This window comes from Corvus brachyrhynchos, unplaced genomic scaffold (genome assembly GCF_000691975.1).
Source record: "Corvus brachyrhynchos isolate BGI_N302 unplaced genomic scaffold, ASM69197v1 scaffold232, whole genome shotgun sequence".
Taxonomy (NCBI): Eukaryota; Metazoa; Chordata; class Aves; order Passeriformes; family Corvidae; genus Corvus; species Corvus brachyrhynchos.
Window position 1 is genome coordinate 247,717 of NW_008236771.1, and position 15,569 is coordinate 263,285.

General features: G+C 39.1%; 1 protein-coding gene across 1 annotated transcript in view; it reads right to left on the minus strand.

The window, feature by feature from the left end:
• Window positions 1-7,044: 7,044 nt before the first annotated feature.
• Window positions 7,045-15,569, minus strand: part of APC (APC, WNT signaling pathway regulator) — a 79,873-nt gene continuing 71,348 nt past the window's right edge. Inside the window, 1 exon segment of the mRNA XM_008628703.2 lies at window positions 7,045-15,568. Within this exon segment, the coding sequence (XP_008626925.2) occupies window positions 13,199-15,568 (2,370 nt within the window). The 3' untranslated portion in view covers window positions 7,045-13,198.

Genomic DNA, 15,569 nt, shown 5'->3' on the forward strand with positions numbered 1-15,569 from the left:
GATCCCAGAGGGTGGCGGTGGGCGACGCAAAATGTGTTTCGGAGGCCGCCAAGCCGCCGCGTGGTGCCCTTCACTCACAGAGCTCTAGCGGTTGTTTGAATCATGGAACAGTCCGTCTAAGAAGTGCCAGGAAATGGTTATTTGGTATTACCACAGCTCCATGTACAACTACATGAAAAAAAAATAAGCTAAAGTTTAAGGAAAAATTATGGGGTCGGTACTGAGTCCAATCCTGTGTCACATCATCATCATTAATGCTCTGGATCATGGGGCAGCTGCGCTCCCAGCCAGGTTGCTGGTGACACTGAGCTGTGAGGAGGGGCTGATACACCAGAGGGTCGTGGTGCCCTCCAGAGGGACCCCGACAGGCTGGAGAAAGGGGCTGACAGGAACCTCAAGCAGTTCAGCATGGGAAGAGCCAAGTCCTGCAGCCAGGGAGGAACAACCCCAGACACCAGCACGGGCTGAGAATGCACAGCTGGGAAGCAGTTTGTCAGGAAAGGCATCGGGGTCCTGCTGGACACCGATCTGAACATGAGCCAGCGATGTGTCCCAGTGACAAGGCCAGTGGTGTCTGGGCCGCACCACGAGAAGTGCTGTCAACGGGGCAGGGCAGGTGATCCTGCCCCTCAGTATTGGGGAGGCCACACCAGGAGTGCCAGCTCAGCCCCAGGACAAGATGGACACGGGCACACTGGAGAGAGCCCAGTGAGTGGTCACTAAGGCCGTAGAGGGACTGGAGCAGCTCATCCTGGAGAAGAGAAGGCTCAGGGGATCTCACCAAGGTACATAAACACCTGCAGGGAGGGTGCAAGGAGGATGGATCCAGGCTCTTTCCAGTGGTGCCCAGTGACAGCACAGGGGCGATGGGCACACACTGAAACACAGGAGGTTCCCGCTGAACATCAGGAAACTCCTTTTCCCTGTGAGGGTGACCGAGCACTGGCACAGGTTGCCCAGAGAGGTGGTGGCGTCTCCATCCTTGGAGATACTGAAAAGCTGTATGGGAATGACAGCTCTTGGTGGCCCTGCTGGAGCAGTGGTTGGACCAGATGACACCCAGAGGTCCCTGACAGTCTCAACCATTCAGTCACCCTGTCAATTTGACAGGTCATATTTTGTGCACTGTTACCATCTTCATACAGCAGTTATGTACCACGACAAAGAACTGAAGGTATCTATTCAGTATTTATCTGTGGTGGTGTCTTTTTTTATTTTCTGCTCCACCAACACATGCAGCTGGCAGTGAAATATTGAAGAGGGGGGTGCTAAGAGCCAGTGCAACACAGTGGTATCCCCAGGGGAGAACTGCAAGTACCATTCATGAAAACTTACAAGAGTTAACAGTTAGGGAGAAGCTTCAGAAAGAATCAGGGTGGCACAGATGAAAAAGTTATTGTCTATTCACCCTGTTGAATGATGAGCAGTTTTGCTGTCTTCTGTCTTTGCTCTCATTCTGTCAGAAGTGAGCGCACTGCACAAAGTACTGCAGAAAACACGAACAGCACAACTGTGTGGCATCAGCAGGAGCAAGCAGCTTTTGGAAATGCGACTGCAGCTGTCTGGGACCAACTCATCGACTTGGCAGCTCGTCACAAACATGACTCAACAAGCTCCTCAGCTGACAAACAAGGTTATGTAAATGAGGTGTGCCAGTTATGAAGAAAGTTTTTGATGCAATAGTTGTCCAGTGCTAAAGACAGGTTTTTTGAGGGTTATCTTCAGATTACCATCAAACTGACTGATACAGAGTCAAGTGTAGCTTTCTAAGAGGTAATCCATTACAAATAATTTGATATTTTGTTGCTTAGCAACAAAATGTTCTCATATTGTCAACAGTAGCTTGATAATGGATTTGCTGTGTTTTCCTTTCTTTGCACAGTGTTTTTATTTTAAATCTCCATTGCTTGCACACACTTGTCTTTCTATTAAATGACTTTTTATTGAGATACCTACCACCTAAAAAGTGTCAAGAGCTGCCATTACCTTGGGAGTTGTCCTATTGTCCAGGTTGTCACTGCTTAAATCTGTGCATCAGCCAACATGGACAGAAGCTTCTTCTGTCCACTGCTGTCACCTGCTTTTAGCAAGACAGATGTGGGCTGTCGGGGAGGAGAGGGGGTCTTAGTGCACAGTGTGAACTGTGGACTGACCAGGGTGCAATACATTCATTGTCTCTGTGCAGGCATGAGATGTGCAGGGCATGGTAATGGTCAGACCATTGCATGAAACATGGTCATCATAAACCTTGTTACAAACTATGCTTACTGCCATTTAGGTTTGAACAATACACATTGCCCTTTGCTTCTGGGACACACAGGTCTGAACCCACCAAAAGGGTATAAACATAAATCTCCCTCTGCGGGACAATGCTCTAGCAGTGTTGGAATCAAAGAACAATCTAATAAAATCTTTTAGGAAGTAATGCTAAGAAATATTTATTTGGCATCACCACAGCTTCATTTTTTAAAATTTAAAAACAGGCTAAAACTTAATGAAAATATATTAAAATTTACTTCGTACTGTTCCCTTAGATTTCTGTAGTGGTTTTAGTTTCTCAGTTTGTAAAGCAATTTCTGGTGCATTACCTTGAGAAACACTGCTCTGACAGTATGTTAAAGGCAGTGAACACAGCTGCAGTTTGTGAGTACCTTCATTGCATATTAAAATTGCTCTCAGTCAGTCCACCTAATTCAGGGCACTGAGAAAGGTTTTGTGTTGTTTAATGTTCTTTTATTTGACAGTTGCATGTTATTTTTTTCTCTTCCAATTCATGTAAGTTTTTAATAGCAATGTATTAATGGCTTATCTTGTAAACCAATATTTAAATTTAGTGTTACAAAAGATACATAGCCTGTATCAGTATTTGTGAAATACAAAGGGTACAAAGACAAAAATTATTTTCCACATCTATTTCAGATGGAAAAATAACTGAAAGATTGCCAGAAATGGAGTTTGTGGAATTACAGACTGGATCATGTGGCAAACATAACTGACCACACAGGGGAAACTTCTTTTTCCCCTGCAGATCTTCTTATTACTTACCAATCTCCTTTATAGGTGCTAGAATTTGCAATATCTTAAAACCAGGATGCCTAAAATTAAGCAGTGAGTAGAGACATGTCAGTTTAATCCTCATCATCACTGTAGAATGACTTCATTGAGTATATGGTATCCAATCACTGCATTTGTTCTAGTGCCATAAGAAATAAATTTCAAAGTTGAATTCTGCATATTTCCAGCCTGAGGAATTCAGAGACAGAAGTAGGTCACAAAGCATTCCAGCTCAGGCACGCTATAGCTGCATGCACTTCCCGAGTATCTGCTGGCCCTGGACTCAGAAACGGAATGAAGCACTCAACACCTGATAGCTTTTAAACAATTTAAAGCAGTATGAAGAGAAGGTACAATTGCTGGTGAGGATAGGACTTGTACACGTCTGAGCAAAACACGAAGATTGCAAATAATGCCTTTGGATAGCAGAAGGGATACAGGTCTTGGAAAGCTGTGTGTAACTTGGTGAGGTTATTCCATCTGTTGCCACTGCAGTGGAAGGGGAACAGGCAGGCAATGAGAATTATACTACAAGCCCCTAAAGCAGAGAATTCCCTCTCTGTATACACTTATCAGCAAGTCAGGTGTCCTTATTGAGACTCTATTTTCACTGTTAACGGTGTTTGGAGAAGAAAAATAACAAAAAAATCCCCAACAAAAATCCCCTCAAACCCCAAATAAAACACACTCCTGAACAAAACAACCCAGCAACAAGAGCCTTGTACAAATATGAAATACAAATTCAAAGTGGTTGTGATAGGTTGCTGCAATTCACCTGGGGTAAATGAAAATAACTGGAAGTGGGAGCCCAAGAAAATGGAGATGATTTGAGGTGACACAGTTTGTCTGTGACAGTGTTTTACTGAAGTGTTACATACTCTTTCTTATTCAGACCTTGCATCCATGTTCATTTTCTTCTCACTTGAGGCTACATTCCACAGTCTAAACATGCTAAGAATACCTATATAATAATAGGACTAGTGAACTTGTTCAGGAGATGGTAGATTTTCAGTGGGATTTGTGGAACAGCTCTGTAGTGGACTGCAAATAAAATGCTGAATGGGGATGTAGAGGGAAATCTTGATTTGTTCAATGTTCACTGAAGGGAAGGGGGAAACATGAGAAGGATTTTCTTCACAATTTTTGTAAATGAGAATTCCAAAAAGATATTTTTAGGTAAAATATAAGGGCTGGGAAAAAAAGGCAACTTTCATTGTGGAAAATGTTTCATTAAATATGACTCAAGTTGGAAAGTAACAGGCAGTATGAACTAGGTCTGTCCAACAGTGAATTTTCAACAGCACAGAGAGAAAATGATGCTCTTTCATTTAGTTTCATTTTACTGGTATTTACTTACCATGAAACTTGAACATGCAGAATTAATCACACTAATCTCAGTACGTGCCACTCTTAAAAGACTGTATGCGCCATTTTCCCAAAGCAAGAGGTGTCCCTACCCATGGCAGGGTTCCAGCCTGGAACTGGATGGTTTTTAAGGTCACTTTCCTGCTCAAACCATTCTGTGGTTCTGTGATTTTAAATCCAACAGACTACCTTTCAGTTTTAACAATCCAGAATCCTGTCTGCTACATAAGTGTTTTCAGAAGAGGCACTACCTCATGCCCATCCTACAGAGAACACCAACACAGCATTCTTTATGAATCAGCAGAAGTACCACTTCTGTTCATGGTAGAGGACTATAAACATCGTCAATAGCTTATTTAAGGAGCGTGGGATGTTCTAAAGCTACTTGAGGCTTAAACGTTTCAATCTGTGTAAGTGCTGCACTGCAAGAGCAGCTGACAAGTGGCCTTGGAACAGCCAGCCTGACTTGTACGGTGTTTGGAGCTAAAAGTCTTTTGGATTATGTCACCTAGACCCAAACCTTGACTTGCATGAATTTATGTATGAAGTACAGCAGACTATATATACAGTGTTTCGCTGAGGTACAGGGGAAAATGTTGGGCACCACATTGCCAAGATTGTAGCCAAATCCCTATTAGCTGGCCACAAGGGGACTTGCAAAGTGGAAAAACATGGATTTCTACCCATCTCTCATTCCTTCTGATTGCAAAGATTGTATCTCTTAAGTACAGAGCTCAGTTTTACACCCATTCTTTGTCCTTCTGTTTTAGCCTTGTAAAGCAGCTGACAGCTGTGTAAATTCACAGCTGTGTACAGCCAGCTTCTAAGATCAGAAGAAACCATCAGTCATATATGTGTGACACAGTAATACAGTATTTACACTGAATTCATAGCTTTCATTTAAAGCTAGATTTTCACTTCTAGGAAGTCCAAATGATTTGTGTTCTGGTTTTGGCTGGGATAGTTAATTTTCCTTCTAGTAAACAGTATAGTACTGTGTTTAGAATTTAGTATGACAATGCTGAAAATGCACTGATGTTTTTGTTGCTAAAGTTTCTCATGTCCTTCCAGGAAGAGAGCTGAGGGGCACAAGAAGTTGAGGGGAGGACACATAAACTGGCCAAAGGGATATCCCAAACCTTATGGTATCATGCTGAGGATATACCTGTGGAGAAAGTGGGCTGGAGGCTCATGCTCAGGGATTGCCTAGGAATCAGTCAGCAAGTGGTGAGCAACTGTACTGTCCATCACTTGTTTTGTATATTCTCGATTGTTATAATTATCATGATCATCATCATCATCACAATTTTCTTCTGTTGTTCAAGTGTCTTTATCTGAATCTGTAAGTTTCCTCACTTTTTAGTCTTCTGATTGTCTCCCCCATGCCACTAGAGGGGAGAGAGTGGCTGGGTAGTGCTTGGTTGCCAGCTGTGGTTAAACAATGACACTTAAAACACTTAGAAGTGTCAAATAATCCATCACGGTTGTTCAGCTGCTCAGTGTAGTGAGAAAAAAAGGATGCCAACTTCTTTTCATCACCCAATAGGATAACAAAATACTACTGCAAAAAATAATAAAAATTGGGAGTTTTCTTGTAACTCATATTATGGCTTAATTTTTACACCTGTTTTTGTGTTCTTCCAGTTACTTCCAAAGTGAATGAGTGCCATCCCAGACCTTAGCAAGAGTCAGGTAAGGTGCACAACTAACAATGTGCTTTTTGTACAGAGCATTTTTAGGGAAAAAAGGGCAGAATTAGGCTTAGCCTATCTTCATTTTTATTTAATATAATGATGACTCTAATCTCCTTGTTTTCATGATCCCTACTGACTTTAAATGGCAGGTGATAGTTTATAATGCTTTTAAAAATTATTATTCTTAATAAAACATTAAAATTTCTTGCAAGACAATTTCCTTTTCTGCATATAAAGCAAGACTTAAGTGCATTTTTTTCCTAGAACTTAAAAATAAGATACCAGCTAATCAATCCTCAAACTAGAACTCAATATGAAAGAGTGGTACAACTATTAGAAAACAAGGGATCTTAGTAATCAGCAATAATGCCCTTTTTTTAGTTTAAATGCTTTTGTCAAAGTCTAAAGTGAATAGGGGAGTGTAAAATACGTATGTAAATATATATATGTGTGTGTGTGTGTGTATGTGTGTTGGGAGTTAATCACCTTAGGTCCCTTAATAGTCTAATCAGGGACTAAAGAATTATTCATTATGGGAAAGAAAGATTTTGTAATTAATAGTCTCTGCTATGCTTATGACTGTTAATGAAATAAGCCTTGTGAAACTTTTGTAAATAACAGAGAGATTATGGGATTACATTGTGTCAGAACTAGATACTGTTTTGAGCAGTTCCTTCTAAGGTGAAACACAGAAGAGAACAGAGAACTCTACTGGTGAACCAGGTCTTTAAGCTTCTTTTTTACACTATTTATCTGAAATGTGAGTATCACTAAAATTGAAACGCATGGGTTTTTTTAGAGTGTTTGTTCTGATATACTGAATTACTGAAGTATCTTAACAACAAATTCCTTTTTAAATGAAATCATGTTTCTAATACAGTGGAGAGACACCTAACTTTCAGTAGTAGCCAAGAAAACAATTCCACTCTGACAGGGTGCAATCAGGAGGAAATTTTATATAACACTGCAAGTAATAAATAAATTATGCATAGCAAGACTAAATTCAGAATAAGTATACTGTGAAACAAAATACATTAGAATAATTGAAGAAAGAATTAATTACAGAGTTAGGATATAAACAGTAATGCATCTCAGGCAGAAGCAAACAACAAAACTGAAGGAAAGATAATTGTGGGCCGAGTTTGTTCAAGAGAAACAACATTTACAGGTGGGAAAATTCATCTGATCTCACAGGATGACAGTTTACTTGCAGAGAACCAGCACAAGCTTTATTCATGTTAGATCCCACCAAAAAGGATGGCATTAGATATACTTTTTGTATGTATGGCTTGAGCTCTGGACAGAAGTGCATTTTGCTGAGTGAACCAGCTCCCTCTACATATTCCTGATACCCTAATTGCAATTCTACAGCCACTCAAGCAAAGGATGTTTTCACAAACAGCAAAATTCAAATAATTTCTTTAAATCTTGAAGTGGCAGAAATTCACTAATGCATAAGCCTGTAATTATGTGGAAATTTCATAAGAAAGGTAAATTGCAATCTATGTTAGGGAGGTGTTACCCAATCTTAAGAGTAAGTAAACAGCACATCTGGTAAACTGAAACTTGACAGCAGAAAATTCATCTTGGCATCACAAGTTAATTGACACCTGCATTAATTATGTTGTGAACTCTTAAAGCTCTTCTGCACCACACCAAATTCCCTTGCACTTCCAATATGTAACCAAACACAACACGTAAGCAGTTAACTTACCATTCTGACTAAAAACTCAACCTTAGCTACGTAACATTTTCTATAAACACATTTACAGATACAATTCTGCATATAGGAAACTATGATGCAGGAATCTTATTTCTGCATGTGATCTGAAATGAAATTAAATGTGGGCATCTCTTCTGGTTAAATGTAAAAGTGCAAAGGAGATGGCTGTGGAACCAGAGAGTGAATACACTTGGGTAATTTGGTATCAAGGTCCTTGGAGTTTTAAACATGTGGAGAAAGTCATGCTTTACATTAACTGACACTTCACTTCTGATTCACAGCTTCATCCAAATCACACATCTCATCAAGAACAAAGCTGTCGCACAGGTGGATCCAACTTTGCAAGGCATTACAGTAGATGTATGAAGTTATGTTTAGGTGGAAGTCTACACATGATCATTAGTGACGCTCTTATGGCTGTTCATACTATTTCATGAAAGCTAGATGAGAAAAGACATTTGGGAGGCATCTAGTAACAATAGAAGAGCTTGTAAGAAGAGTCTACCTAAACATTTTCCAGATTGTCCCTACAATACTGACCTCATTAAGAAAGGGAGATTCTCCCTCCCTCTTCAAGCCTCTTCTAGAAAACAAATAGATGCAGTAAATATTTTTACTGGAAGGATTTACTGCATTGAATTTAATATTGCAAGTCTAAAAACTGTCTCCCAGAAGTTTATATATGGTAGACTTTTTTTTGGGGGGGGTGGGAGGAGGGTATTTTTGATGAAGAAATATGTTTTCCACATCTGTACATTGATGTAATACTTCTGAAGTTAGTTGTCAGAATTTCCAGGATAAAGGACTTACCCAAACACAAGGTACTTAAATGCAAAGCACTAGAGGCCGTTAGGCAAAAATTCAGTTACAAAAAAAAAAATCCTATTTTAATTTGCTTTTGCTATGTCAAAAGGGGTGAAGGTCTGAAACTTAGCATATTGGCTTAAAATTGCCTGTAATGGCTCAATCCAGTGACCACCCATAAAGGAAACCATCCCAACCTCTTTCAACCAGCACTAGCTGTTTTATTTTTTTTTTTTTTTTGCTGGCTCAGGTGGCACTTGTAAAACTGTGCACTGAGCAAATCCAGCATAGTAATGCAGCACTAATCCTACTACCGCCATCAGGGGAGCAGGTAAGAGGTGAGCAAGTCCATTGAAAGGTCACATAAGAGCCAGGATTCACAGCCAGGAGCATGGAATGGAGAAGAAAACTTCTTTCAACAGCACATGCCATTTCTTCAGTTCTGGAAATTGTATGGATCTTTATCCTTAAGAAGAAAGAGGAAGCTAATACACTGTTACCTTCTTGGTAATACCAGCTTCTATTAGGGGGAGCAAAGAGATGGACAGCTATGAAGTACTCCAAAGTAGACATCAAATAATTCCATTTTCAGATTAACAAACAAAGGTTCTGCAGTTCTGTGGTCTACTGGTATACTTCAAAATAAAACCTCATTAATTTGTGCACAAGCTGTTCTTTCTCTGGTGCAGCTTATGTAAATTACTGAGGAAGAAAGAAAAGTACATCCCTAGGACAACATGACTGTCTCTGAAATTGTTCCTTTTCTCTCCCTCCTCCTTTACCAAAAAAGACAGAGCAGCTAACTTCCCAAAGCCATCAAAGGCTCTAGTCTATGTTGAAGAATACTGCAGCTTACTGACATTTATAGCATAAACTATACTTGTATTCTGCAGCCAAATCCTGCTTGAAACAATATTCCAGTCTCATCAGGAAACTGTGGCAAGGCTTTCAATTTTCAAGCTGTCGTATCTGACAGAATTATGAGCGTTATCTTTAATCTTTCTGGGGAAAATACTCTTGATAGAGAACTGCACATGAAAAATAGAAATAGATTAGTTCCCCTTTAAAGATTGCAATATTTAGTCAGAAGAGCTTTCACAGAAATTGAGCAGAAACCTTAATTGCAGCACACTGCAAGAAATTAAAATGGAAGCACATTTTAAAAAGTAAACTAATTAAAAATTGTGGGGAGGTCAGATCTCTGCTTTTTACATCAAGAGGACAAAGCTAGACAGTCTGAAATGAGCTTTATGAGTTATTTTTCAGTATAAACTGATTTTTAAGTATAAGTTTGGTATGAACTAGGTACGATAAGCTAGTTCAATGACAAATAAAGGTCTGAGCACAAAAAAAATTCTACCAATATTGGTAGAAAGAAAGGCAGTGCATCCCAGAAGAACAGTAAATTGAGTCTTGGTTTCCTTAGCTCCTTGCTATTCTTTGTTGTGCCTTGACATAAATAATGTCCTCTTACCAGCTGTGGCAACTTCATACTAATGAAACCAAGGAATGAGAGGTTATCTTTAGCAGCATAAATCAAATCTGACTATCATGTATCTAGACATCATTAACAAAATCCAAGACCAAATATACTTATTGCAACCAGTTTTCATGTTTCTGATTTTATGTTTCTGGGATCTGTTTTTTAGTTAAGCTTATAGAATATAACTTTATATCCCCATCATAAATCAAACATCATGGATGTCTTTAAATATTCTGAAAGGCTCTTAGTGGATACTAAGTATTTTAGATAAAGAATCAGAGAAATGTAGATCTGGAAGAGATTTGAAAAGATCACCCATCTCTGCACACAGGCAATATGAAATATACTACAGTCCATCCCTATGAGATGTTTCATAAACCTCTTCTTAAAACTTCTATAATGGAAATTTAACAACTCCCATGGGAAGCATATTTTAGTGTATCACTACCCTTATAGTTGGAAAGTTTCTCTAGCCTGTCTTTGCTACAAATATAGGTTTACTTAAGAGGATACTAAGAGAAACTTTCCAATTATAATGATCATGAAGTATCCCCAAGTCTATATCGAGAAGCCACTGCAATTTTCAAAGACATTCTGGTGTTTGATACGCATACAATTATAGTTTTTTTTATCTTCTGATTAAAAAACTGATTCCAGTCATTTTTCAGTTACAGAACTGAAATCAGAATTTCTTTTCTGAGACTGAGTTTAATTCTTAAATTGACAGGACAAATATGTAATGCCGGTGTTAAACAACTACTGTGGATTATGTAGTATATTTTTCTATCAGTTGTTAAAAACCCAGCAGAAAATAATAATTTAAAAAAGAAATAAAAAGAATCACAACATTCACAACAAAAGTGGTCTTTCATTTAAAACTCAAGGATGGAGTTCTGTATTCTACTCCAGCAGGAGTCCTGACTTTGAACACGACATAATCTGTTTTTATTTCATCTTTAAAAGGACACTAATATTAATTCATATTAGAAGTTCAATGAAGATACTATATGTAAGATATTTCAAATGCTAACATGAGGAGTGCTGCTTCTTAATAGGTTCACCAGGTGATACAGGAACATGGCATGTCTCTAAGCAAATCTGACAGGAAGCAAGGAACAAAAGAGCAAATAAGATACCACTTCTGCCAAACAGGTATTTTTGGTAGTGGCTTTTATATAAATTGACTTCTGTCTTCTGATAGTGTCTCGATTGTGTTTGTACATCAGAACATGATCTATAATGAATTCAACTGAATCATTTCAGGATCAGAAGTACAAAAGCCACAGAAGTGATACACTCTGCAACTGTGTTAAAGCTACCATAAAGGTAAGTTGCTCTATTTCAGGGCTTCCTGAAATCAGGACATTCTGACACATCAGTTATTTAGAAAGCTACTTTAGAACAGTCCAGTTGAGATACAACAAAACTGATCTACCATTTCGTTTCATGGTTTGTTCAAACATGCACAGAATGGTTCATGTTCTGTTCTCTCATGTTTCTACTGTGAAGTAATCCTCATCTAAATCCAGACTATATTTTTAAAGCACAAATCTGCTTTTTTCAGCATTGTTCAAGCACAATCTATATTTGCATCAAAAAGGCTTGAGGCAGCAAATGTCATGTTTTGCATAAAATTATTTTTCTACTATAGTAACAAATTTCCTGCTGCCATGGGATTCTTGCGATACTTTTCCCTTCATAATTTTTAAAAAATAAATTAAAAAAAAGCACAGAGAGCGCAAATAGAAGCAAAATTTCATCTTATAGTCACTATTTCACATTCTACATTATATCCCCAATCAAAAAATGCTTTGTTTTACAAGTATTATTTGTATAGATACAACATTGTTTCAGGCTTGCAGTCATGAGAACAATTATACTGCGTGGCTACTGGAAATACCCTGCCTTTAGCCTTGTTATGCACCTGAGATGTGTGAAACTGTCTCAATTACAAATATATTACAGAAGATCTAGGGCCTGATCCTGCAATGTTAAAAGCATCCTACAACAGCCACTTGCCAGTGATAAGGAAGAACTGATATTTGAAGGTGCAGGATTATCCCAGATCAGGCCTTAAGTGTTAAGTGCATACAACCCCATTATACGGTGACATCACAAAGTAAAATCCTGTATTTTTATGCAATGCAGAAGTAACACACACAACTTACATATAGTAATAATTTATTCTGAAATGTTCATTTTAGTCTCTGTTGAGACATCACCCACGTCTCATTAATAAAAGAGCAGCCATCTCACCTCAAATACCAGAATATACAACAAGTTACAGCATAGCAAAAAAATTCTACCTACTTTAAGATAAAATCTAATTCAGGTAAAATAATTTTGTTCAAGGTTTTACAGTTACACAGTTGTTTTTTTGTTTTTTTTTTTTTTTCTTTTTCAGAGCACAAAGAAAGTGTAAATTGTTACACCATAACTATCTATGCACATTATGTGACCACAGAAATGTTAATCGTTACTTCATAAAATGAACCATCAGTTCCATTCATGCAGAAAAGCAGGCTAGGAAAGCTTGTTCAGAGGAAACCATATTACTGTGAATTTCACAGCCACATGATTAATTATTGGGTTAGATGAACTCACAAATACTAAACATGAGTATATTTTTTTGCATAAATAATACCAATTCTTCCCTGATGTAGTTTAGTTGGTCTGTAATCTAGAAATTATTGATAAAGCAATATGACTGCATCATTTCCATCTGTGCTATTCCATGATTTCAATGACATGCAATATTTAAAGGATAATGGGATGGGATGCACGTTAAACATGGGAATACATGTTAAACATACTGCACAAATACACTTGCGTTAGCAATTTTATTCCAAACTGTCAGTCAGGTATTCCTGCAAAATATCACCAGTGGAGACAAAGTATACTATCAAATATGGCTTCCAGAACAAGGACCATCTAACAAGAATCAAAGCTATTTACAACAAATAAAAACAACAACAAAAAAAAATCAATCCCCATTTTTTTTTGTTTCATTTGAAACAAAGTTTCTAAGTAGCTGCTGTATATAATACATCAGTTTTATTTATTTTTTTGTTGCACTTAAACAGAAGTTACCAGGTAAGAGCCAGAGTGACGTTTAGGGCTTTGTGTTCCACTGGAGTCAGTGTTTTCAGACTTAGTGTCGCGTTTCTTGGTGCTGTTATTCACCGGTGTTGGAATCTGTGATGGCCGAGCAGAACTATTGTCCACGCTGCTCTTCCTGCAGCTCAGGTTGTAGTTGAAAGGAGTGACCCTTGCTGCCACAGCACCGATGGGGGAGCTGTGCTTGCTTGAGCTGCTAGAACTGAATGGAGTACGCTCACTTACAGTACTTTCGTTAATTTCTGGTGCAGGAACAGGATTATTCTGCAGAGGCTTTGTTTCGGTGCCTTTCTTGTCTGGACTGTCTATCTGAAAGAAAGAGTTCAGACGGTTTTCTAAGCCAACAGTACGAACAGAAACACCTCCATTCCCTGGGGTTTGCTTTTCTTGAATCTCTTTAGGATCTTTACCATTCATACCGCCTTTCTCTGAAACACTGTCAATAACAGGGGGAGTATTTCCAGTTGGGGACCTTCCAGATCGAGGGTTGTTAATTGGGCAGTCCTCTATCCTCACCCACACATCCTCTGTCTTAGAGACAGCTGGAGCCATCTGATAGATGAGGGTTTTGGAATCAGAGCCATTTGTGGCAGCCGAAGAAGAATGCTGAGGATCATTCATTATCTGAGGAATTTCATTTTCTTTTATTTTTCTCCAAGTACCTTTTGCTGGTGCTTGGCTTTCTTTACTTTGCTTGTGTCCAGAAAGAGAACCTCCATGCTGCTTTTCATCTTCACTTTTTGCCTTTTCACTGGATTCTGAAGAAGCTGACAGGATTGAGGAGGAACTTCCAGTTCTTCGCCAAGTGCTTACACGAGGAAGTGATGAGGAATGCTTACTGTGTTCACGCTTCCATGTTCCTGATCTATTGATCAGCAACCTAGAGGGACTCTCAGAATGGGAACGAGCTATGTCATGACGCTTTGCTGGTCTTCCATCATATTCTATAGTAGGGCTCTGATTAGGGGCTAATTTTCGCCAACCACAACTCTGGGCAGGTGAATGAGTGGATAATGACATATCAGGAAGAGATGGACTTAAAACTGGGGTCTGTAGTTGGGACCTTGTGGGAGAGTCTGGCCTGGAAGGTGACAGAGATTCAAATGAAGCTGACTCTTCTAATTTCCGTCTCAGAGTTGGGCTTGGAGCTTCTTTAATAAAAGTTGACTGACGAACAAGAGCAGGTCTCTCAGATCTGTCAGATTCACTTCCACTAGACTTTGTGGATGACATTCTGGATAGGTCAGTCTTTTTGTTTGATCCACCAGTGCTGAGAGCTTGGTTTAACCCCTTTGAAGCAGACTCACTTCGTGGAATGCTACTGGTACTCTTAGGTAAGGCAGTTTGCTTTGTAAGGTTTTGCTGGCTCATCTGCCTGCCTGGTGGTGTGTATGACATTCTGCCTGAACTTGAGGATTTAGTTGAAGCTGTACTAGGAGATGATGTTCTTGGCAACTGTGACAGTTTGTTGGGAGGACTGATACCATTTCTTCCTGGGGAAATTGAGTTTCGTCCAGGAGATTGCAGAGGCCTACTTAATGGCTGCTGCTGAGGTCTAGAAGGCGTGGAGTCTCTAGATCCTGATCGAGAAGGCCCTTTACTTGATCCACTCTGGTTCAACCCTGATGGCTGCCTAGTCACAGGAGCTGGCTCAGGTTTCACCGATGATTTGGCTCCTCTTGGAGAACTAGTCAAACTTTGGCCTTCACTGGGACTCTTGGAGTTCATGTTTTTGAGTGGGGGTCCTTTTTTGGCAACAGGACTAGTACTTGAAGAACTATTTCGAACTCCTGGAATATGGATCATTGTTCTACCACGTGAAATTGAAGGCACACTTGTCTGTTGTGGTTGCTTCAAACTTGAGACTTCTGAATTGGAGCGAGCTTTTCCTGTGATCATACTTTTATACACTTTCTTCCCTCCTTTGATTCCCCTACTTTCTGATTCTACTTTTTTACACTCCAATGTACTCTTCTCTCCTGGCTTAATAATTCTTGGACCTTTATTACTAGTGAAAGGTTTTTCTTCTTGGTCTGGGGTTAGATGAAATGGTGACCCTAGAGAAATACCAGATTTTAATGAAAGGATAGAGTCAGAGTCTGATGAAGCTTGTCTAGACAGTGATGCAGCAGCTGCAGCTTGATGCAAGCTACTAACTATAGAATTTGCACCTTCTTGTATAGCTTTCCAATCGAAGTTCTCCGAATCAGGTGAAAAACCATGTTCTGAATCTGGTCTCTGTATCTCTCTCAAATCCAGTGTTAAATCTTCTGCTAGTATACCACCTGTATTTCTGGAATTATTTTTTTCACCATCACTCTTCAAGGTC